The sequence below is a fragment of the Peromyscus californicus genome, unplaced genomic scaffold (genome assembly GCF_007827085.1).
Source record: "Peromyscus californicus insignis strain IS unplaced genomic scaffold, ASM782708v3 Scaffold_9__1_contigs__length_137607984, whole genome shotgun sequence".
NCBI lineage: Eukaryota > Metazoa > Chordata > Mammalia > Rodentia > Cricetidae > Peromyscus > Peromyscus californicus.
Window position 1 is genome coordinate 59,352,912 of NW_026294617.1, and position 25,718 is coordinate 59,378,629.

The following is a 25,718-nucleotide window of genomic DNA, read 5'->3' on the forward strand; positions in this document are numbered from 1 at the left end:
AGGATTTTTGCTAGAGTGACAGAGAACTACCCGAGTGCGATGGTTGTGGCAGGTATATCAGCCCATTCTTTGAAGGGCACTGAATCTGGAGAGGCAGGGCAGGGATGCGAACAGGTAACTGGGCAACAGACAAAAACCAGAGGGATGTGTACAACGTGCGGTCACTCTTCCATTTGCAGAATGCATCTGCTCTGTAAAGATGGGACACTGGGGAAGACAAGGGAGTGGAGACAGAAAGGAGGCACAGTTCTGAAGCCTCGTGGATGAAGACATGGTGGTTACAAAGCGAAGAAGTGGCAGGAGTTCCCTTAGGCAGAGGAAGCAGCATATGTAAAAGCAACAACTCATTACGACAAGAGAGGAAGGGATGGTTAGAAATTTCAGTGTGCCATCATCTCATAGCAAATGGCACTATTAGGAGGTGTGGCTTTGCTGGAGTGGGTGTGGCCTTGTTGGAGGAAGTGTGTCACTGTGGAGAAGGGCTTTGAGGTCTCTTTTGCTCAAGCTTCCCTCAGTGTGACTTTCAGTCGACTTCTTGTTGTCTGCAAGCCAAGGTGTAGCCAGCACCACGTCTGCCTGCATGCTGCCATGCTCCCCACCACGCTCCCTGCCATGATGGTAATGGACTGAACCTCTGAAACTGTAAGCGAGCCACCCCAGTGAAATGTTTTCTTTGTAAGAGTTGCCCATGGTCGTGGTGTCTTTTCTCGGCAATAAAAACCCTAACTAAGACACTCACTATGGCAGGACCTGGGAATGAACTTGGGATCTGAAGGGGGCTGTGCTGGTAAAAGGCCATGTTATGGTTTATTAATGAGTTTGACTCTTTTTGTCTACCCACCTTCACCTCCCTCCCTGCAAAACAAGCCAGTGTCGTTATACTGTGTTGACATCGTTTTGCCATGTGTGTTTATATCTCAGTGTCCTCAGTGAGGCAATCTTTGCCTTGAGTCTGTTACTAATATTTGGTTTCTGACTCTTCTATTGACTGTCACCAGTGTGGCCTGGAGCAAACACTTCCTTCTGGTGAGCTCTAGCTTCCTCTGTCTAAGACGTGCATTCAATTCCTCCCTCACAGGGTTGCAGTCACAGTGGGGACAGATCATGCCATCTGAGCTCTGCATGTATCATTCACTGTTAGAACACTGTTTCTGTCACATCTCTGCCCATGATTCATTTGCAAGCACTTGTTCAAGTTTTGCTTGCCCAGATAAATGGAACACATTGGCATCTCTCCATTATTATTATTATTATTATTATTATTATTATTATTATTATTAAAAAGGCAGGGTCTTATCTAGACAAGGCTGGCCTCCAACTTCTGAGGCTTGCTTTGAACTCTGACCCACCTCCCTCTGCCTCCCAAGTACTGGGACTGTAGGAGTGCACCACCACACCTGGTTTTAAGTGGTACTGAGGATCAAAACCAGAGCTTTGTGTATGTTAGGCAAGCACTCTAATATCCCCAGCTTTCCACTTTAAAAAAATTCCCCTTTTCTTTAATTTTCTCATATTTTATAGTTGACAACCTGCAAAAATTCTGCCAGGAATCTGACTTTTATTTATTTATTTATTTATTTATTTATTTATCTATTTTTCCCCCAGGTTTGACTTTCACTTGTTTGTCTTTTAGGTCAAGCCACTTCCTTCTCTGCTTTGCTGGCCTGGATGCCAGGCAGGCAAAGAAGACCTAAGAAATAGCTTTCGTACATCCATGAACACCTCAGGGCTCTGTCATGGATCAGTGCCCATCCCCCTAAGTACAAGGCAATGGATCGATCCTTCTACCTTACCCACATCTCTACTGTCCAGTCCTCTTCATTTCTCAGAGGCCCCTGCATCACTCTAGACCAGAAATGGTCACTTCTCACAGAGTACCTGTGACATTGACCTTGAGTGTCAACATGGTTGGATTGAGGAGCATGTAGGAGACCAGTAAAGAACACTGTCTGTGAAGGGTCTTACCGAGAAGAGTAACTATGGATCAGGGGGAATCCCCAGGGATGTGGGTTGCACCATGCTGCCTGTAAAGCTGGACTTCTGAAACCACAAGCCATGTGGAATCTCCTCCCCTTTAGGTCGTTTCTGTCAGGCATCTGCCACAGTGAGGGAGGTCTGACTGGCAAAGATCTATGACAGCAGAGTTGGTGTGAGCAACATGAGTTTCGACATAAGTCCTAATACTATGGTATTGCTTTCTCTCAAGAGAATGAGAGGCTTGATGCCCTCCAGAACAGCTCAGGGAGCCCTGACTTTCTTGGGGAGCAAGCAGCTCCTTAAAGACAGTATGTCTGACCCACTGTCCTGTGTCCCAGAGACATCTCCCTGAAGACTTGCCCAATAAAGGATGGGGTGAATACTTTTATGCAGGAACAAAAGCACGTATTCAGTGACATTTAAGAAAACTAGAGATAATGTGGAGTTGTTAACAGTCACACAATAGTCCGGTGCCAAGGAACAAGTGGGAAGAGATGGAGCCTTAAAAACTTCCTTGCCTGCTCCGTTCTGCCTTTCAAGAATGTCTCCTGCATCTTAAACAGGAAGCCAAGCTGATGCTGTCTGGAAAGTTCCAAATGCACCCGTGAGGAGAAAGTAGAGCCAGGTGAGAATGAGCGGAATGCTGAGAATAAAAGGGCAACAGGTTCGGAACAGAAGGAGGGGGAGGGGCTAAGGTGCCCAGGACCATTTGCTACCAATTGCCAGGTGTTCTTGACTCGATATCACACTTTGGTACCATAGACTAAAAATATGATAGAAACAGATTGGTAGGGTAAAGGTGGAGAATGAGGTAGGATGAAAATAAATAAGCAGGGTTGGTGAGATGGCTCGGCAGGTCAGTAGTGCTGGCTACAAAACCCGGTGACCTGAGTTCAATCCCCAGGACCCACATATTAGAAGGAGAAAACTGAGGTGGTCCTCTGACCTCCACACTAGCCATGTCCTGCTTGTGCAGTGTCCTGCCCCTACCAGAAAAGAATGTAAGATAACTGAAAAGAAGACAACCTAACCCAAAAGGAAGCAGGGAAAATGTAGGGAGCCGTTTATTCACTCGAGCTTCAGATCTTTTTGCTTAGAAGAGGCTGCTTGGTAAGGACATGGATGAATGTGATGGAATTTCAAAAGCCTACTTTAAAAAAGATTCCTTGGGCTGGAGAGATGGCTCAGTGGGTATGAGCATTTGCTGCTCTTCCAGAGGACCTGGGTTTGATTCTCCGCATCCACACGATAATTTACAACCTTGGCTGTAACTCTAGTCCCAGGGAACTTGACACCTTTTTCTGCCATTCTCAGGCACTGAAAGCACAAGGTGCACAAACATGACATACAGATAAGCAAAATGTCCATATACATAATTTAAGAGGAAAAATGGCTTTCCTTTCCTCTTAAGCACCACGACACCCAACTCAACACCCATTAGGATAGTTAGTATTGAAACAATCCTTCAAGCCGTGAGAGAATGAGTGTGGCTGAGGATGGCGGACACTAGAACGCTTATGTGCTATTGGTGGGAGATTAAAACAGTGCAGCCGCCAAGCAAGGGGTTTAGAAGATAGTGTTATAAATGAATAAAGGAGAAGTTAGAACAGGAGTGAAGGGATGAGAGTGGGAGAGCAGGAGGTGAGAAGTGGGGGATGGAGGTCCGGGTACAGAACAGAGTGTGGGGAGGAGTGACTAACACTAAGAGGCTTTTGAAAATCCATGAGGAAACCTATATATGTGTGTGTATATATATATATATATATATATATATATATATATATATATATATATATATATATATATATATATATAAATAAAGAGTTTGAATGGAGTCACCACATGATGGAGGAAGATAATGCCCCAACTAGACAGCGTATGGTACCAAGTAACCCCACCATTACCAGGAATGAGTTACATTTTGGGGGGGGTCTTTAGCCAAAGGGGTCCCATAGACCTCTCCAAACACTATAGGCTTTTGCCAGTGCTATTCCTTAGCCTCCACAACTTGACACTAAGACCCTATTGCTGGAAACAGCATACTAATGGAATAGAACATGAAGAAATCCGGCTGGTACTCAACTGGAAACTTCATCCCTGCTAGCTGGCATTGATAGTGATAGAAGGTTGTATACCTGCTACAGAAAGAGAAAACCAGTCATCAACCTTACGAAGCTATGAACCTTGACAGCTGTGATACCAACATGATTGCATGATATGCTCATGGGTGTAATAGTGGCACACATGTTTGAAAGTAGCCCATCATTTTTTTTTTTTATTATTAGATTTAAGGACCGATCCATGAGAGGCAACCCACAGGTGATAGCATTAATGAAACCAAGAACCTGAGATGAGATTGCTGATGGGTCTGGGGAAAAACCTACTACTGTTATTCTGCCAAATGAACATAGAAATACAATGACGCTAATGACATATGGCTATACCTATAGATCAGTGCTTCACTCAACTCTCATCGGAGAAGCTTCTTGCAGTAGGTGGTAATTAACCTGTGGGAGGCCAGCTCCCACCTTTTAAAGGATCCTACGAGGAGGAGAGAGGAACAAGAAACGTTTAGATAGAAAGATCGCGGAGAGGAGACAGACAGAAACACAGGACAGCTTTGGGAGGACCTGGATCAAAATCCACTGGCCCCTTCTGTCTCTTCCAAAGGGCTTTTTATAACAATGCCAAGGGGCGGGGCAAAAGACCTCCCCCTTGCTAAACCAAAGCATATCACAAGACAAGTGCAGACCCGTCCAAACACCTGGTAACCACACTCACGGTCCAATCATTACCTTATGCAGCCCTGCTGGGTAAAGCACACTCAGATCTCACTAGGAAACCTCTGTGGGTCTCCACCCACATTAACCCAGAGAGCTACAACTAGACAACATGGAGAGAATGGGAGACTTTGGAGCACTCAGTCCCGAGTGGGTTGCCTTTATTGAACTACACCACTTAAGACCATGGGGATCTATGTGGAAGAGGAGGTGAAAAGATTGCAAGGGCGGGAGGTGGAGGATGATTTTAAGGAAGCAGCATACACAAGACCTGCACAAGTGTGAGTCAGACAAACTCCCAGCACAGAGGAGTGGAAATGGGCACTGTCTCACCTCTATCCAAGAAGCTCTTTAAAATTGATACCTGCTGGCAAAGGGAAAATCAGTTTTCTTCAATGGAGTGACACCAAGTATATGAGCCTCACTTCAGGGCAGGCATCATGCCCAGAAGTAGGTGGCAAACACTAACTGGACTTCATGTTTTTTCATTTTTTCTTTCGTTTTTCTTAGTTATTTATTTGAGTTTTTAATTTATTTTACATCCTGACCACAGTTTCCCCTCCCTCCTCTCCTCTCATTCCCTTCCCCCCTGCCCATCCACTCCTCCTCTGTTTCTGTTCAGAAAGGGGCAGGCCTCCCATGGGTAACAACAAAGCAAGGCATATCAAGTTGAAATAAGACTAAGCACCTCCCCTTGTATTAAGGCTGGGCAAGGTGACCCAGTGTGAGGAGTAGGCTCACAAGAGCCAGTCAAAGCATTAGGGACAACACCTGCTTTCATTATTAGGAGTCCCATAAGTAGATCAAGCTACACAACTGTCACATATATGTAGAGGGCTGAGGTTGGTCCCATGCAGGCTCCCTGGCTGTTGGTTCAGATTCTGTGAGTTCCTATGAGCCAGGTTAGTTGTTTCTGTGGGTTTTCTTGTGATGTCCTTGACTCCTCTGGCTCCTAGAATCCTTCTTCCATTTCTTAAGCAGGATTCCTCAAACTTGGCCTAATGTTTGGCTTTGGGTTTCTGTATCTGTTTTCATCAGTTACTAGATGAAGGCTCTTTGATGACAATTGGGGTAGTCACCAATCTGATCACAGGAGATGGCCAGTTCAGGTTATGTATCCCCTATTGCTAGGAGTCTTAGCTGAGGTCAATCTTGTAGATCCATGAGTGCCAAAATTATACAATGGATAAAAGAAAACATCTTCAACAAATGGGATTGGCATAACTGGATGTCAGCATGTAGATGAATGCAAATAGATCTATATCTATCACCTTGCACAAAACTGAAGTGGATCAAAGACCTCTACATAAATCCAGTAACACTGAACCTGATAGAAGCAAAAGTGGGAAATAGCCTTGAATGCATTGGCACTGGAGACAATTTCCTGAATAGAACACAAGTAGCACAGACACTAAGACTGACAATTAATAAATGGGACCTCCTGAAACTGAAAAGCTTCTATAAGGCAAAGGACACTGTCAATAAGAAAAAATGGCAGCCTGCAGAATGAGAAAAGATCCTCACCAACCCCACATCCAATAGAGGGCTGATCTCCAAAATATATGAAGAACTCAAGAAACTAAACAGCAAAATACCAAACAATCCAATTAAAAATGGGATACAGAGCTAAACAGAGAATTCTCAACAGAAGAATCTCAAATGGCTGAAAGACATTTAAGGAATTGATCAACATCCTTAGTCATCAGGGAAATGCAAATCAAAACAACTCTGAGATACCATCTTACACCTGTCAGAATGATTAAGATCAAAAGCACCATAGACAGCTTATGTTGGAGAGGATGTGGAGTTAGGGGAACACTCCTTCATTGCTTGTGGGAGTGCAAACTTGTATAGCCACTTTGCAAATCAGTATGACAGTTTCTCAGAAAATTGGGAATCAATCTACCTCAAGACCCAGCAATACCACTCGGGCATATACCCAAAGACTGCTCAATCATACCACAAGGACACTTCTCCAACTATGTTCATAGCAGCACTATTTATAATAACCAGAACCTGGAAACAACCTAGAAGCCCCTCAACTGAAGAATGGATTAAGAAAATGTGGTACATATACACAATGGAGTATTATTCACCTGTTATTAACAATGACATTGGGGAATTTGAAGGCAAATGGATGGAATTTGAAAAAAAAATCATCCTGAGTGAGGTAACCCAGACCCAGAAAGACAAACATGGTATGTACTCACTCATAAGTGGATATTAGCTGTAAAGTAAAGAATGACCATGCTACAATCCACAGACCCAGAGAGGCTAGGTAACAAGGAAGGCCCAAGAGGGAGATGCATGGATCTCCCTGGGAGGGGGAAATAGGGGAGTTCTCCTGGGTGGACTGGGGTGGGGTGGGTGGGGATGGGAACTTGAGGGATTGGGTTGGGGGGTGGATGGAGGGGTAGAGTACTGAAAGAGGTGACTGAAAAGGGAAACATTTTGGGGTCAGGTAGAAACCTGATGCAAGGGAAACTCCCATGAATCTACAAGGATGACCCCAGCTAAGACTTTTTTCATTTTTTTAAGAGAGAGAAAAAACATGAAGTTGGGTGGGTAGGGAAGGGGATGGATCCAGGAGAACTTGGGGCACAGGAAAGAATATAATAAAATATACTACATAAAATTTTCAAAGAATTAAAAACAATGCTGCTGCTGGAGAAGTAGTACAGTAGCTTCCAGAAGAAAAAAAAAAAGAGCAGGTAGAATCAGCACCAAAGAGAACTGAAAGCAGGCACTCACATAGATGTGTGGACTGAGTAATAGTAGTATTATCAACATAGAATAAGATGCAAATTCCCAATCGCCCATGGACAGACGGGCGAATAAACAAAATGTGGTACATATACACACAACAGAATACTATGCAGCCTTGAAAAAGAGAAAATTCCCATACACGCTACAGGGAGGAATGCCAGAGACATTGGGCAAAGTGAGGTAGGAAACAAACCAGATTCCACGGTCAAAAGCTTTGCTCTTTTAAATTTATTATATGTTAGACATTTATTTGCCTAGCTCCTCTTGCTCTTGGGTTACAGGCACACAACCATCAGGGTTTTTTGTTTGTTTTTTTGAGACAGAGTTTCTCTGTGTAGCCCTGGCTGTCCTGGAATTCACTCTGTAGACCAGGCTGTCCTGGAACTCACAGAGATCCACCAGTCTCTGCCTCCCTAGTGCTGGGATTTAAGGCATGCGCCACCACCACCTGGTCCCTAAATCTATTATATGTTAAACGTTTATAAGGTGGGATTAAACATTATAAGAGAAGTCAGTCGTGGTGCTCATGACTTTAATCCCAGTACTCCAGAAGAAGAGGCAGGAGGATCTCTGTGAGTTTAAGGCCACCCTGATCTACATAGTGAGTTCCAAGCCAGGAAGCTACACAGTGAGATACTATCTCAAAAACTTGTGAAAATGTAAGTGAGCGGTTGGGGGTGACTCTCAGTGTGTGCCTAGCACACACAAGACACCAGTTTTCACCCTCAGCATGAAGGGAAAAACAGAGTGAGAAGAATCCCCGGGACAGCTGGGGAAGCCTCTCTTCTTCTCTGTTCCTCACAGGTTCCTCACTTTGACTAAGGTCCTTCATCTGTCACTCCCGCTGCCATTGCCGATGTACACTGAGTTTGTCTTCAGTGCCAGGCGGGCGCGGCATATCTAACGTCGCCTATGGGCTTTTTCATTTGTTCCTTCCCCTGCAGCCACGTGCTGGGCACTATTAGAGCAAGCACCAGGCAGGAGAGGGAGCTGGCACCCAAGGGCACTCACCTGGCAGGTAAAATCAGGGCTCAGCCTGAACACAGTGCGACCCCGATCCCATGTTCCCAACCCACTATGACACTGTTCATTCAGCACTACTTTCAGGCCCCCTGGTACTGACTGTCCTGAGCAGGGGAACTGGTTTGGACTGGAATGAGTTAGCCTGACAGGATGGCTGGTGGTCCAGGGAGCCTTTTAGCACTCCCCTCCCCTACCTCCGCGGACCCCATACTTACAGTTTAGTGAGGCTGCGCAGTCCTCTGAAAGCAGAGACGGACACGAAGCGAATCTTATTGTTTTGCAGGCACCTGTGACCAAGAGTAGCCAAAGAGAAAACAACAAAACACTGTCAACAGCTTTGCAAGAGCCCGGCGGAAGTCGGCAGTGGGGGCGACACACGCACGGGCCAACGGCCTCTGTCAGCTGAGATGGTACATCTTACTGAAAGTATCGTACTGAAATTAGAAACTGACTTGAGAGGGAAGGGAGCCGCAGTAGATCAACTGGTTGAAACTGGTATTTTGCTGTTAAATTGGTAATGCGCTTGAGCCAGTTTTTTATTTATGAGTATGGGCCCTGGTAGGTTAACTATGCTCCAGGGGATGCCACCCCTCCGAGTATATGGGCAACTCAAATTGGACTCGGTGGGTCATTACAGAACCATACACACAGAAAGAGGACACGCAGCTGGGAGGGGTTGGGGTGGGGTTGGGGAGGTGGGGGCGAATCTGGGAGGAGTGTGGGATGAATATGATAAAAAACACATAGTATGAAATTCTCAATCGTTAAAAAAAATTATTTAAAAAATTTGAAGCTGTAAAGTGACCATCTAGAGTTTTCTAGAGAGGGACTAATGCAGAGAAGAGCACTCACTGATCACACGGGCCTGAAAACCGGGCTTTAAAAATTTCCTGTTACATTGATCCAGATTTGTAAGTGCTCAAATAGAGCCAGCACTGCCCCCACTCCCCCCCAAAAGTGTTTGTGACATGCTATACCACAAACCATATTGCACAACAACACCAAATCTTAGTAAATGAAATTTTGTTTGGTTAATCTGACATCCTAAACCTTGTTCACAAAAGCACTTGAGACAAATTAAGGGGTTTAAATGGCCAAGGAGTGACATGTAAAGAAAAACAAAAATCAAGACTGGAAGAATATGAACTAGATTGGACTGTCAAGACAAAAATGCAGGCTTATAGAGTTCTCTGGAAGCTTGGACTCAGTGAACTGCGTATTAGAAATAACAGGCCCCAGGACTTAGCTCTCCAGTTCTGGGTACCTGTGCACAGTGGTGCAGCCCTGTGGACACCTGCCCTGGGTTGTGAGGGATGATAAAGCGAAGATGGCAGACCTGCCTTCTGTTCTGGAATCCAGGTCACCATTGTTCTGGAGAATGTTTTTAATTTGTATATGACTTGTTAGAAGCAGTAAGAAAGAAATCAATAGGAATGGACTTGAGTTAACTTGAAATTTGATTCTATCTGACTCTAACTGAAAAATTTACTTAGGAAATTGTTTCACATGACATGCTGTGGGCCCAGTCATGTGGTAGGTAATGTATATTTAGTAGTAAATATATACATATATTTACTAATACACAGGGAGACTTGAAGATGAAGTAAAGTGTTTTCAACTGTGGCGAGTGTCTAGTAAGCAGTGGATTGCACTATCTGTATATGGAGTCAAGGTGTGCCTCTAGAAACCAGATAGGATGTTTTGTCATTAGGCTATTTGGATCACTGCTGCTTGTAGTAATTTGCTCAAGAATTAATTGAAGCGTTAGGAGCGGAGGCTTATGCCTGTAATCGAGTATCTGGGACACTGAGGCAGGAGGACTTCTCTTATTTCTAGGCCAGCAGGGTCTACAGAGTGAGGCTTGTCTCAAAACACAAGCAGGAGCTGGAGAGACGGCTCAGCAGTTGAGAGCTCTGGTTGCTCTTCCAGAAAACTCGGGATCCATTCTCAGCCCCCACATGATGGCTCACAACCATCTGTAACTCCAGTTCCACGGGATCCAAAGCCTTCTTGTGGCCCACACAGGTACCACGCATGTAGGTGGTGCACAGATAGACATGAAAGTAAAGCTCCATAAAATAAAATAAATAAATCTTAAAAAAAAAACAAGCAAAATGTTTACTGTGTATGAATACTGTAGACTATTGACGCCATTTAACTATGTGGTCACAAGGGGGTGCTGGAGAACAGGAAGAGCCGTTGGCCTCCACACAGACTGTAGCAACCCAAGGAGTCTGCAGTTGTGAAGTTTTTTTTTTTTCCCCCTAAACTTTTATTGATTCTTTGTGGATTTCACATTATGCGTTCTAATCCCACTCATTTCCCCTCCCTGTCTCCTCGCATTTGCTCTCTGCCCTTGCAACTTCCCTCCAAAATCAAAACCAAATTTAAATGAAAAACCAAAACCAAAGAAACAAAACAAAAACAAACAAACGAACGAATGAAAGAACGAATGAAGAATCTCATGTGGAAGCTGTAGTGTGGCAAGTTGAGTCACACAGTTCACCCTTTAGTCCATTCATCTTCACTTGTAAGCGTTCATTACCAAGAGTCAATGGTCTGAATCAAGGACTCTGGCTTCTGCTACACCACTGATAATGGGCTCTCTCTGGGGCTCCTCTTGGATATCCCATTGTCCTGTGTCGTGGAGATTCCTGCTGTTTTGGATCTTAGGTTTGTCCCCTTCACATGCTCCAGCAGTCTGTAGATTTGGTGAATGCTGGGGTAGGCCAACTCATAGCCCTGGTTCTGGGCCTGGCTGGTGGCTGAGTTGGTCAGCCCGCCAGCTTTCCCTCATCGTGAACACCTGGGTGAGCTCTCCAACACTGCCTAGGCTAGCTCACCCAATGCAGCCTGCAGCAAGGAGCAGGGCCAGTGCTCCTGCTCTTGGACGAAGAGCCCTTTTTTAGCTGAGAAATTCTGAAAAATGGATTGTCATTTGAGTTTTATTTTCAAACATGAAATACATTCTTTCCGTGTTATCTGGTGCTTTAGAATAGTTCATTTGTATGAAGTAACTAATTTTTCATTTGGTTTTGCTCTATTTCCATCTATTATATCATTTTTAAAAACATCACATTTATTACACAGTTTAAACTATCAGAAAGACAAATCCCTGACAACAAAGCTGGGCCTTGGCCTTTTGTGGGTTGTGTCTTTCTTTTTATTTTGCTATTAGAAGATAAAACTAAAGAATTATGCCTGTCATGAGCAGATGATGTCAGATATAGATGGACATGTTTGTGTCTTTTACCATGTCAGAACTTAGTGAATAACAACAAACTTTCGAGAGTTATTGTTTTGATTGGCTGCAGTTTATAAAGTAGTCATGACAGCTTTTTATAACAATGGTTCTCAACCTGTGGGTTGTGACTCATTGGCTTGCTTATCAGATATTTATATTATGATTCATAACAGTAGCAAAATTACAGTTATGAAGTAGCAATGAAATAATTTTAGGGTTGAGGGTCACCACAACATGAAGAACTGTATTAAAGAGTCGCAGCATTAGGAAGGTCGAGAACCACTGCATGGCTGTGGCAATCACAGGTTCTTTTTATTAACTCTTAGGACTCTTGAGGGAGGTGTTGCAGAATTGTTGTAAAAAGGTTACAGAGGCTGTAACTCAGGGAGGTCTTACTGAAGGCAGAGACAGAGCTGATGTAGGTTTGTAGATGAAACATTAACAGCTACATTTGGAGACTGGCTGAAGGCAGGCACAGCCACAGAGCTGAACCTCCCAGGTATAGGACTGTGGGGGCGAGGCACTAGATTTGGATGGACAGATGGACAGCAATCTGAGTGGGTCATGTCACTTGTTGGGGACTGCAGAGCTGAAGCCCTCGGGATAGCTGGGAGTTCTCAACCTTAGTTGGTCCTTTGACATGTGCGCAGGGTGGTCAGATGACAGGTAGGTAAAGCCAACCTACCACAGTGCTAGGTTTAGCTGAGGATGTTTGGCTCTTTGTTGGACTGGTGGTGGTTCAGTCAGTTCATGGGTCTGGATTTTATGATGTGGTCTGAATACATCCATGCACCAACAAGTTCCCAAATGACTCTGAAAAATTGATAGGTGGTATTTTTTTCACTCGTAGGAATACGTTACTTATCTGCCAGTGTCTCAGGGTGTGTGCTGGACAGGCAATTACGTCTTTGCACACCAACACAATAGTATTAGTTCACTTTCTTTTTGTTGCTGTGAGAAAACACTGGACAAAAGGCAACTTCAGGGAGGAAGGGTTTGTTCTGGCTCACAGTGTGAGGAGACACAGTCTATCAAGGCAGGGCAGGGCTGGTAGGTGGAGCAGGAGGCAGTTTGTCAGTTGTTTTTGCAGTCAGAGAGCTGAGGGAGTCCAGGGAGAACAGGAAGTGGGGTTGGGCTACATGCCCCTCCTCCACCACCCACTTCCTCCAGTGAGGCTCCAACTCCTAAGTTTCCATCACCTTCCACTTGAACTTGTGGAGGACATTTCAGATTGAAACCACAACACCGAGGCAGAGTCATCCTGCCTCTATATCAGTACTCAAAAGGAATGAACGGCTGCCTTGTGATACTGCCCCATGCGGGGCAAGGTGTAGCCCCAAAGCATGTTTTTCACATCTTGAAGCAGTACAGAGACTTAGATTATTTCCTGTGGCAAGAGGAGTTGTGGGGTTGGAAGGGCTGCCAAGTCATCTTCAATCCTGTAGGGCAGAGGCATCACCTGAGTGTTTGGAGGAGGTGAGATGTTTGGAGTCCTCTGTCCTTTAGTCCTAATCAAGTGAGGTGATATAAGTCCACTCACACCATTTTCTTCTAGCCAGATAGGTGCCTTTCTTAATGGTTCTGGTCCTGACCTTTCTCATGGTGTCTCTTGTGCTCTGGTTCCTTTCTTGGACGCAGTGAGTCTTCATTACAAGCAACATGAGTAGACCCGAGTGCTGCTTGCCACTGTCTTTGGCTGCCTGGGTGACTTCCCCTGGATTAAGGTCTTCTCCTGGAAGAGCTCCCACTGGTTCTGTCGAGTGGTTGACCTTGGGTCCACTTTTTCTTCTTTAAAACCTTCTCCTGGAAGGAGTTCCAACAATTCGTGGATTGAGTTTTCAGAGGCCACTCCCACCTCAGCTCCCCTTAGCTGGGCCATTTGCTTGATTCTCTACACACTTCAACTCCACAGTATCAGAGACTCTTATAAGGTGAAGAACCTTGTATCAGCTGCTGGTCTGTCATCCACACTGTGATGGGACCATCTAGTGTATACCCTGAAACCTCACTCACAGACATCCCTCCAGGAGAAGCTGCTTACATGCATTGCCATGAGCAGAATCACAGGTGCTTTGCTGGGCTTGGGAGCTGGTCCTTGCAAGCAGTGGGAGGTAGTTTAGGACTGATGCTTCTGTCATCTGAGAGCTGTGAGGTGCCAGCACATTCTCACACAGGCCAATCTGGTGTATATTACTAAATAAAAGTCCTGGATGAACTCTTCACTAGCTTATGTGTGTGTCAATCAAGCCCACATCTTCTGATGACTTTGGAAATGAGATCTCAAGACCAGACGACGGACAGAGTTAAAAAATGCCACCCTGTCCTGCCTCAACACCAGCCTCACCCTTCTTCAGGTCCAGCCTGCCCTAGGCAGTGCACTCTTGGTTACTGGGGATATGTTAGTGACTGCAATGAGTTTATACTAAGTCCATCTATTATCTTAGGAAAGTACATATATGTATTAATGCACCAAAATAAAATCAAGGCATCCGTGAAAATGAAGTGAGAAGTTCCAAGATGTTTTCTTGAAAGTATGCCTCAGGGACAGAGCATCTGAGCTCAATAATACATTAATTATTTACAATTTAGTCATAAAGTTGACCTAAATGACATAGAGATTACCTTGGGTTATTGTGGATTTTGAGAATACATTCATGAGGCTCACCTGAAGAGAGACAAGCATGCCCAATGCTGCTCAAGGCCTGCTGTGGCACAATCTTTTTCTACACTATGATTACGTATCACTCTCATTGGTTAATAAAAAGCTGACAGGCCAGTAGCTGGGCAGGAAGTTAGGCAGGAAAACCAAACTGAGAATGATGGGAAGAAGGATGGTGGAGTCAAAGAGACGCTAGCCAGCCACCAAGCATGCAGGACATATAAAAAATAAGGTAACATGCCTGCATGCCACAACGCTTCCTGCTATGACAGCAATGAACTAAACCTCTGAACTGTAAGCCAGCCCCAGTTAAATATTTTCCTGTATAAGAGTTGCAGTGGTCATAGTGTCTCCTCACAGCAATAGAACGTTGACCAAGGCAAATTCTTCATAATTAACCCCCACCCCCATGTGGTGCAGGGGATTGAAATCAGTGTCTTGCACATGCTGAGCAAGTGTTCTTCCTCAGAGCCGCACCCTTAGCCCACTATTCAATAGTGATAGTGGGTCTTGTAAAAATATTACGTCTTTTTTTTCTTTTTTTCATTATGTCTTAAAAATGTTTTTTAAACATTGATTTTATTTTTGAGTATGTTTATGTGTTTGTGTGTTCATAGGTGCATGTGAGTTGGGCCTCCTGGAGGCCAGAGGTGTTGGATTCCCAGGAGCTAGAATTATAGACAGTTGTGAATGGCTGACGTGGGCTGGGATCTGACCCCTGGCCTTCTGAAAGAGTAATGCTTGCTCTTAACTGCTGAGACATCTTTGCAATCCCTATCTCTCTTTTTGCATTTATCTGTTTGGATATGTACACATCATGCAGTACATGTAAGGATCAGAAGACAACCTTTGAGAGTCAGTTCTCTCCTTCCAGGGGTTTCTCTCAGGTCATCAGGCTTGGTGCCTGTGCTGGATAGTTTTATTCTAATAAAGCCCATATATATATATTCCCATATATAATGTTCTGTTATTCTAGAGAACCCTGATTAATATGACTAAAACAGTGCTTTTATACACTGAACCATCTTGCTGGCCCTAAACTCAGCACATCTTTCTCTGAGATGAGCATTGAACTGATCCATGACAGGAGGAAGCAGAAATACCTATTTCCATTCTATGGAGCGTGGTGGAGGATCCACAGCATGCACATGTGCTCCATCCAGTTTGTTTAGGAATAGTTATCTGAGTTTTTTTCTAGAATGTCTCCTGTGGTGGTATTGTGTTCCCCCAAATATTGTGCACCCTAATAAACTTATCTGGGGTCAGAGAACAGAACAGCCACTAGATACAGAGTCTAGAAAATGGTGGCACTCACGCCTTTAATCCTAGCATTCCAGAAATCTGTCTGGATCTCTGTGAGTTTAAGGCCACAATGGAAACAGCCAGGCATGGTGACACATGCCTTTAACCCCAGAAAGTGAGCCTTTAATCCCAGGAAGTGAGGGCAGAAAGCAGAAAGGTATATAAGGCGTGAAAAACAGGAACTAGGCTGGTTAAGCATTCAGGCTTTCGAGAAGTTCAGCTGAGATTCATTTGGATAAGGACACAGAGGCTTCCAGTCTTAGGAAACAGGTTCAGCTGAGGAATTGGCGAGGTGAGGTAGCTGTGGCTTGTTCTGCTTCTCTGATCTTCCAGCGTTCACCCCAATACCTGGTTCCAGGTTTGTTTTTATTAATAAGACCCTTTAAGAGTCCTGCTACATCCTCCTGGAAATACTCAGAAGTTTTACCTGCAAATCTCTGGTTAAGGGGTACATAATTTCTCCAGGTGGGATTATTAGACTTAATATGTGATATGATGCTATTCTCTACAGAAGTAACAAGAAACAGGTGCACAAGACAGCCGGTTCAATGTGAGGCCAGGGTTCAAGTTTTCCTTACAGCTTTTGGAGCTTGTGGTACTTCCTGAAGCCGTTCGGAGGGAGAGTTCTTATGGAGTTCCGCTGCAGGGACCTGAAACACACACATAGTTCCGTCACGCTGAGCGGATTTTCACTTTAATGTCTTACTTCTAATTATAACATCAACGATCTTGAGCTGGCTTCTGAGCTGCACGCACTGGTTTAATGATGTGTTTTCAGGGAGTGACTCAAAACGCTGAACTAGTCACGCTTTCTCCAAGTCACTCTAGGTGGCTGAGCCGCCACCACTAAACCTTCTTTCATCTTTATCCTAGCTTCCTGAGACTTCCTTTCCTACCAGTGTTCTGCCTCCGCCTCCAAACCAAACACTGCCTTACAGTCTTGCAGTGTTTATATTGTGGAAAGATAAATCGCTAAATATTTTAATTTGGTTGAATGACTTAGGTGAAAATTTGGTGTGCTTTTAAAAGTGCGTTCGTTCATTCATTCATCCATTTGTTCATCATCCATTCATTCTCGCAATAAAGGCCTATTAAACTCCCACCATGGGCTTTTGAAAGATAAGCAACATCTCTTCCCTAACTCTTACACTCTATTTGGATGACTCATGATATCCCTTGCCGACAAACTAGAGGGTTCCCTGAGAGTTACTCCCCAGGGATAGGAGGGCAATTCATTGTCCTATCCTTATTATGTTTGTTTATGTGCACATTCATTTCAAAGTGGTTATTTAGGGATTATTTCAGTGTGTGGGGAGTTTTGGAGGATATCTAGAGAAACAATGGAGATGATGACATTTTTTCCCCTTTTTGTAAGAGAAGATTGGGATCCCAAAGACTATGCAAGGAAGCACACTTACTATTCTTAAAAAGAGGTACAAGCGAGATTCTATGAGAACCCCCAGAGCAGGGGCTAACCACCCTTGAGTGGAGTGGCTTGCTATACAGGGAGGGAGGCTCCTTCAAGGATCTGCAAGAAATTTCTCTTTTAAAGCTGGATCCTTATTAGCGCATGCCCAGGGTTTATAGACAAATATCATTCTTTCTAAATGATACAAAATATTTTCACAAATAGATTCATTTATATTTTCAAAATGCTCTGATACTAAAAGGGGTAGATATTATTTTCATTGATTGGGGAAAACCCAAATACTTTCATCACATAAGACATTTTTATATTTTAAAATTCGATATCCCATTTGGTTCTTCACAAAATCATACACACACACACACACACACACACACACACACACATTCATACATAGTATGTGTATGTCATAGAGAGCAAAAGGCAAGCCAGAACTCTGCTTTTTAGCAGGTAAGTTTGGGGATCTAAGAGTCAACTCTTGAAGTTAACATTTATTGAGTTAGAACAATGTATAAATATTCATAGCTATCTATGTTTGCCCATCTCACTCCTTAGCACTTATTTGAAACATTTTCTAAAAGTCTCGACTTCAATAAACAGTCGTTGGATGATTAGGCTTCTTTGATACTTTACTTACATATGATTTAGGCCGTTCCTGACATTTCCCTATAATAGTTGCAACTCAAAATCTGGAAGAACTCAGTCATAGAACTTGATATTTAGTCTTGTAATACATTTACACTAAAGCCTAGAGCTTTTTTTCCCTCTTGAACAGACCAAACAGACTGGAACAAGGTATGAAACTGAGCCAGGATCTGCAGAGAAGAGTCTATATGGACAATTGGAATCAAGTGGTTTAATCAAAAGCACAAGACAGTGCTCTATTGCCCTATCTATTGGTATATATACACTCAGAGTTGCTGTGTGTGTGTGTGTGTGTGTGTGTGTGTGTGTGTGTGTGTGTGTGTGTATGTGTGTGTTTACAGTCTTGATGATGAATTCAGGGCATACATGTTAAGCAAGTGCAATATTATTGAGTTACACTCCAAGTCTAATAATGCTTCTTTAAAAAAAACAAAACAAATAGTCAAATGTTGTAGACTTAAACCTCCGAGCATTATACCTACATCTATAAATGCCTGTTGAATAGCCACCGAATGACCTGTTAATGTTAAATTGAAATTAGAAATCTAACATTGAAGTCTTGATCATTCCCACTTACTGGGACCTAGCCTCCTTGTTCTTCCATCAATCTTTAACCCAGGGTGGGTGCCCTGAAGTCACTTTACCCACATTCTTCACTTGTCTTCTTGTAGGATGTGATTTTAGCTTTAGTTTATCCCTCTCTTCCTCTCTCCTTCCCTCCTTTCCTTCCTGGGTTAAAGCTGACTGATACATATCTATTTATGTATATATATGTATATATATATATGTTATACATATGTGGTCAGAATATTTCTTTTTAAATCAAATCATAATTTAACTAAATTATTTACCCTGTTATTTCTGACCTCTGTCCTTCTAGCATTCTTTCTCTGTTCCTTTCTTTCACAAAGATTAGTTGCATTGTTGGCAAATAGGTTCCAATATTACTTGTGGGAAAATGAAAAATGAGGTTGGCTGATCAGTCTTTCATTTGGACTTTCCAGTAACCTGATATAAGCAGTGGAGGTGATAATTATTTCTATCACCAATGAACTCACAGAAACTCTTCCTAGGACCTCCCTCAGTTTCTTTGGGGGAAGTCATTACTTTCTCCCTAGCAGGACTAATTACTATGATAAGCCATGGGAGGCAAGAAAGGAAGAACACTAGCCAATGCTTCCTCTTTGTCCAGAAAAGGTCACCTCCTTCAGAGAGCATGCTTTTGTGGATTATTTCCCCATGTTCTCTGTTTTTGTTCCCAGATTGAGATCCACGGGGCAACATCCGGATTCTGTGAACCTGATGGGACTCTGTGGCAGCTCCTTTACCTGTGTGCCAAGCATCTAGGTTGTCTGGTAGGTTGTTTGAGAAAGGCAAGACTTGCCAACACCTGTATACTCAAGGGTTACTCTTACTGTGTCTGCATGAACCAAAAAGCCAAAGTCACAAGATATTAAAACACATGGATGAAGAGCCCACACAAAAAAACCCCAAACCCAACCGACTCAATAAAAAATATATTGAAGCTTTTACTTTCCATTGAGTTCTTTAAAAAAAAACTGGACCAAAACATGTGTTTGTGTGCTGCTTGAAGTCTGGTTGAGCTCAAACAACCAGAACAAGAAACTTAGAGCCACCAACACTGAGCCCAGCAAGACACTTTTACAAGACTCTTCTTCTTTTCTATATGTAAGTTTGAATTTTGTTGGAAAAGACCACAACATCAATATGTCTGAGTCAAAATGTGATTTAGAAGTTAATTTAAATGTGAAGTTCTGTGAATATTTTATCCAATATATTTTTATTTATTCCTCAAGTAAATTAAATTTACTCATACACAAGAGTACATGAAAACTTCTTTATATGTAATAAACTCTAAAACAGCTCTTGTCATAAGCATGAAATAAAAATTCTGTGTAATGAGAAAGCTGTGGGTAGCAGTTTATTTAGCTCCCCTCCCCGACCTGCTCCATAGCAATTGAAATGGATGGCATCCTTTGCTCAGATGAAATATAGTGAACAGTCAACACTTCACAGAATTGTTTATGGAGTAATTTAAGGTGAGGTCTAGTATTTAAAAGTATTTAAAACCATCTGTGAACAATTCCTTATAACTGATCTACAGATGGAATGGTCTTTGAACAAACATGCATCTGAAGTCGTGACCTGGTGTCAGTCCTGGTGATTTCGCTGCAGTTCTATCCAGCCTTAAGGACGAGCCAGTTTTTGCTACTTACATTACAGTCACATTGGCAGAAACTGACGGGACAGCTCGTAAATTGGCTTCATCACAGTCAAGCTCTAGATCTCGGCACAAACAATGCATGGGCACAGAGCCAACCACTGAACAGAGAGGAAGTGGGAAGGAATGATGAAGTGGGGGACCAGGGAGAGGAGAGGAACGAAGAGAAAGAAATGCAAAGCCATGAGAATATTGACTAGGATAAAAGTCTATCATGTTTTACCCAAGCACTTGGGGGAATGATTTAAATTAAGGTTCCACAGTTTGCTCTGAATTACCTTCAAGACCAGACCAGTCTAGCATGAACATTAGGAAACACATACATTGAGGAGCCTATCCCCTTTTTTTCCTTTCTTTTTTTTAAGATTTATTTTTTATTTGTGTGTCTCTTCATGTGTATATGTGTGAGCTCCTGAGCCTGTGTGTGTGTGTGTGTGTGTGTGTGTGTGTGTGTACATGCATGCTCATTCCTGGGTGCTCCAAGAGGGCATTAGATCCAGGTGGTTACTGGTGGTTGTGAGCGTCTGCTTGTTGGGGTGGGGTTAGAGGATGGGGGTGGAGGAGGTGCGGGTGGGTGGATGGGGGTGGGCACTGAGAACCAAACTCCTGTCCTCTCCAAGAAAAGTAAGTGTTCTTAAACACTGAGAAATTGTAGAACCCCCATCTCAGATCTTCGTGATGATCATGGAAAGCTGACTAACTTGGGGTTGGGGAAAGAAGAGAGTTTCCTGAACAAAGTTCCTTATAATCTTTTAAGTTCTCTAGACATAGGAGACAATGAAATGAATCCCATGGTGGGATGGACTACTGAACACAGCACAGGAGAAGATGAGCCATCTTCCCAGCTCACCTTGTTTTTTTTTTTTTTTTCTTAAATATTGGATTGACCTTCATTTGCCACAAAATGAACGAAATCTTCTGCTTCTGTCTCCAAAGGAAAAGTGATCGTGTGGGGGCTTCATGTCCATTTGAAAGCTCTGTCTGAGTATAAGTATCAAAAGTAATAAATAAACTCTTCGGTGGAAGACTAAATCACTTTAACCAGAAGCAAGCAGGAAAGGAGACATAACCGATGTATGATGAGGTTTCATCCCTTTGAAAGGGTTTTCCCGTGTGGCTCAGGGTGGAGGAGTGAGAGAACAGAATTCTTGCAGCAACTTTTGCTTGTCCATGCAGTGTTTTCAATGAGCTATAATTGTCTTAAAATAAGCAATTATATGTAAAGCACTCATTTTAGTTTGAAGAAGTTGGTAGACATGGCTACACATGTTCCTGGTTGAGGACAGTTGGAAATGGTTCCCCTTGTACACTAGGGCAGGAAATATTTGCAGCCGTAACTATGTAGTTCCCAGCACCAGGAAGGAGTAAACACAGAGGGGAACCCTCACTGTCCTGTGTTCGTTCCACAGCAAGCACAAACCATACTGTATAGGTTATATGGAATACAAATGCATTAGGCTACTTAGCTATGTGAACTGCTGGTCTCCAGTAGATTTCAGATGTGTTGAATCTCATCCTTAAGATGCTCCAGCCACACAAGATGGCCAAAAGCATATATTCATCCCATTCTGTATCTTCCCAACACCCAATATCAGTGAAATTAGAATGCACAGCAAAGCATTCATCCCATAAGTGCAGTTTTAGGCATTACTCATCCTGTATATGACAAGAAAGAATGTTTTAAAATATCGTTTGAAAAACTGAATTCTATCACATCCCAAAGTTGTACCTGTTCTGTGGAACATGGTGGCACACACCTGTGAATTCAGCATTTGGGAGCAGAGGTAGAAGGATTGTGGGTTCAAAGCCACCCTGCTAATATAAAACTATATTAAAATTTTTTCATGTAAGAATTTCAACTGGGTTAAAAGAAGATTAATGCGTTAGCAACTTAATGCTTGTAGACAATGAGTAAACAATTTCTCTCTCAAATCCTTCAAACTTGGATCATGTATTGACTGTCCTAAGTATGATGCTTTCCACAGCATTTCTCTGGAGAGGTGACTTTAAAATGTGAATTGCTCACATTCTTTCAAGTATCCAAAAATGTTTTTGATGTTAATTTCCACCAAGAATCTGACATGAGAAAAGTGTTACAAATAGGAACCTTAATTTAAGTTTCACCCAAGATTTTGATCCTGTACTTTTATTTCATGTGCTGCTTGAAAAAAGACGTTTAATTTAGCAATTTTAATCCCCACTCTCTCTACAGAAATCTAATTAAAAATCGAGCTTTTCATGTCTTCTAAGTATTGATAAAAACCATTACCTCAGTGTCGACCTTGATCCACCGTTCCTTGTGTAGGGCCATGCTCCTGGAGCAGTCGTCACACATGTGACAAATGTCTCCCACAGTGACAGAGTGGGCAGAACAGGTTTCTTTGGCCAACTCAGTCTGTCCCCCCCCCCCCCCCCCCCCCCCGTTATTTTTGCTTTACAAACTATGAGTTCTGTAAACTGCTGTTTTCTCTCCTTGACCTTAGTGACCTGAGCTTTGTCTGCAGCTGCTCAGCTCTCTTCAGCAAGAGCTTTTGGGCTCGCTCTCCCTCCCTCCCCTCTGCTCTTCTTTCTCCTCCCTCCTTCTCTTTCTCTCCCTCTTTCATTCTGTCTCCTTCTTTCCTTCCTTCTCCCTTTCCCCCTTTTCTTTCCACCGTGTGGCCCAGGATGGATTTGGACGTCAGATCCTAGCACTCAGGCTTCTGGTGTTGTCATGACAGCATGATACCATGGAGCTTTTTATGTGTGATGCATGTGCAGGTGTGTACCATTCCACCAAACTGAGCATTTTCTTACGGAGTATTTTTTTTTGGCTATTATCTTTTCATTTTCCATTTAACTTTTACCTCTTATAACTTCTTAATATGTTATTGACTTGGTTCTTCTAATAACTATACCTTAATTTTAAGTTGATAAAATATTTTTGGACTGTGGTAAATATAAGATTCATTTTTTTTGAATAGTGATATAATAGATATATAAAATTCAATCAAAATATAAGAAATGAAAATTAATATATTAAAAAACAAAATTGCATTTTAAGATAGTACATTTAGTTTATATTTTTATATCTTATTGATAGCAATGCTATACCTTTTAATTTTTTTTCTTCAAAAAGGTTTTAGCTTAATTTTTATTTTCAGCAATATTAGAGATTGAACCTGAGGCCTCACACACGCTAAGCAAGTGTCCTCCCATGGGGCTACACTGCCAGCTGAACTTTTAGCTTTCTAACGACCAAATTATTTAGTCCCCCTCTTTTGAGAGGCAGGTGTGGTGCTGACATAGGTTGCTGAGCACCTCTAAGACTCATAGGAGGGATGTGCGTACCTCTCCACTGGAGATTGCAGGTAGCCTATTAATCTCATCTGAGTAGTGAAGACAAAAATATTAACAATTTGAGAAGCTAAACTTTATATTCGTGGTAGAACAAAAAGGAAAATAATATAGCAAAAGAGTTTTCCCGTCCTCCAACTCTTGGCTTACGAGTTTAGTTTTGAAAATGACGGGTTCAAAGCACACATGTGTATTTGCATAATTTATTAACTAGACTAGATTTATTTAAAGTGAATGGTTTTAGTAAGTATTCTTGATCTAAAACAGAATGAAGCTACTGTGCAGCTACCAGCTTTCTCCCTTCCGTAGCCTGTGCAGTATCTGCAAGGGTTCAGTAGGTAACAGTTTACAGCAAGCTGCAGCGAGTATGGCTTTCAGAGATCTGTGGCTTCGACCACAGAAGCCTTTTCACCTGCGGACATTGGGACCCGAGCAGCTGCTCTGCTCTTCCATTTCCCTAGTTTCCTTTACTGCAGGGTTTATGGTGATGACCAAAAGGACGTTATACAAAACAGCAACTCTGACCACTGACACTAATTTTGTTTGCAATACCTGACTTGATTGATTCCTGGTGTACTTAAAAACAGAACTCCAAATTATGGTTTCCCTTCTTAAAATGTTTGCAACTAGAAAACTATAATTGGCTTTCAAAAAAGAATGTTGTATCCAAAATTGAATAGCATGGCATCTTACCATGAACTCATCAAAGAGGGGACTCAGCTGCTGTGGCTACTTACAGCATTCAGAAGTTTCTGCCTCGAAGGGTTTCGTGGAAGTCAGTTTGTAGTAATTAGCAAAGTATTTGTCGAGTTGTAGAGACCACCCATTGTTGTCTCCTGAAAAAAAAAACCCAATAGCAAAAAAGTTAAAAAGAAAAACCAAACAGATATATTTTGCTATCTTGGCAAAAATAGTTCCTCCAAAGCTAAGCCAGTGAATCTCAAAGGTAGTTTGGTAATTACCATCAAGGACTTACTTTGGTGTGCATTTCTGTCCCCAGTTGGAGGTCTGGGATGGCTTGACTAGCATCCACCCAACAGGTGGATGACCCATGCCCAGTTGGCTCATTATCAGGCTCTTCTCCTGAATCCCCCTTGGGTCCAATTCATGAGCAGTGCCCTCAACCCGGTCACCCTGCTCCCTGAGCCGGATTTAGATGGGCCGCTACATGACAGTCAATAAATTATTTTTTTAATGGTTTTTTTGAGACAGGGTTTCTCTGTGTAGCTTTGCAACTTTCCTGGAACTTACTCTATAGCCCAGGCTGGTCTCGAACTTGCAGAGATCTGCCCGCCTCTGCCTCCCGAGTGCTAGGATTAAAGGCGTGCACCAACCCCACCTTGACAGTCAAGAAATTCTAAGCCACCTACAGTGCGTGAAGCTGGGCTTGCAAGCCTACTCCCTAGAGGAGACCGAAATGACCTGGTACACAGGTGACAGCAGTTTCATCAAGGATGGGGCAGGGGCAGCTGTAACTACAGAGGAGATGATCATTTAGACTGAGGCCTTACTTCTAGGTATGACAGCTCAGAGGACTGAGCTGATAGCCCTAACTAAGACCTTACAACTGGGCCAAGGAAAGAGACTTAACATTTGCATCAATAGCTGATACACTTTCCTACGATTCATGTCCATGGAGCCATCTATAGAGAGAGGAGCTGAAGGAAGGACAATTAAAATAAACAGAAGACACTAGACCTCTTGCAAGTTATATGGCTGCCCTGGAAAGTTGTCGTCATACACTGCCCAGGGCATAAGAGAGGGGAAGAACCCCTTTCCAAGGGAAATAATGAGGCAGATATGGCAGGCTGGGAATCAACCCTTCAAGTTGTGGCCACCTTGATGGTCGGCTTCCTATCTCCAACTCTGCCAGAGACCCCAACTACACCAGAGATGAACTCAGAAGGATCTGCTCCTGCACCAATGCCTACAAGAAGGACGGCTGGTATAAGTCCCCTGAAGGGCAGATTATTCTCCCTGCAGACTTTGCCAGCCAACTGGTTCTCCAAATACACCAGGGCACACATTTAGAGGAAAGGAAAATACAAGACCTACTAAGAAGGGCTCCTCTTGAGGTCTTCCACCCAAGACCAAAAACAGAAGATGCTATAGCTTGTTGCCTGACCTGCCACCTTGTCAATGCAAGATCAGGCACTGGCACAAGGATGGGGAGCAAAGAAAGAGGAATGGGCTGGAGCCAATGGGGAAATAGATTTCATAGAGGTAAAGGCAGGTTCACATGGCTACAAATGTTTACTGATACTGGTAGATATCTTTTCAGGATAGACTGAGGCATATCCCACCAAACGGAGACCACCTTA

General features: G+C 43.0%; 1 protein-coding gene across 5 annotated transcripts in view; it reads right to left on the bottom strand.

Moving 5' to 3' along the window:
• Window positions 1-25,718, bottom strand: part of Rxfp1 (relaxin family peptide receptor 1) — a 126,106-nt gene that overhangs the window by 36,319 nt on the left and 64,069 nt on the right. For 4 of the 5 annotated variants that reach the window (XM_052731357.1, XM_052731355.1, XM_052731356.1 and 1 more), the window contains exons 3-6: window positions 24,135-24,233; window positions 20,060-20,165; window positions 16,330-16,401; window positions 8,762-8,833 (exon numbers count right to left, since the gene is read on the bottom strand). In XM_052731357.1, the coding sequence (XP_052587317.1) occupies window positions 8,762-8,833; window positions 16,330-16,401; window positions 20,060-20,165; window positions 24,135-24,233 (349 nt within the window). Of the gene's footprint in view, window positions 1-8,761; window positions 8,834-16,329; window positions 16,402-20,059; window positions 20,166-24,134; window positions 24,235-25,718 lie in introns of those variants that run through there. The other variant, XM_052731358.1, reaches the window with a different exon arrangement.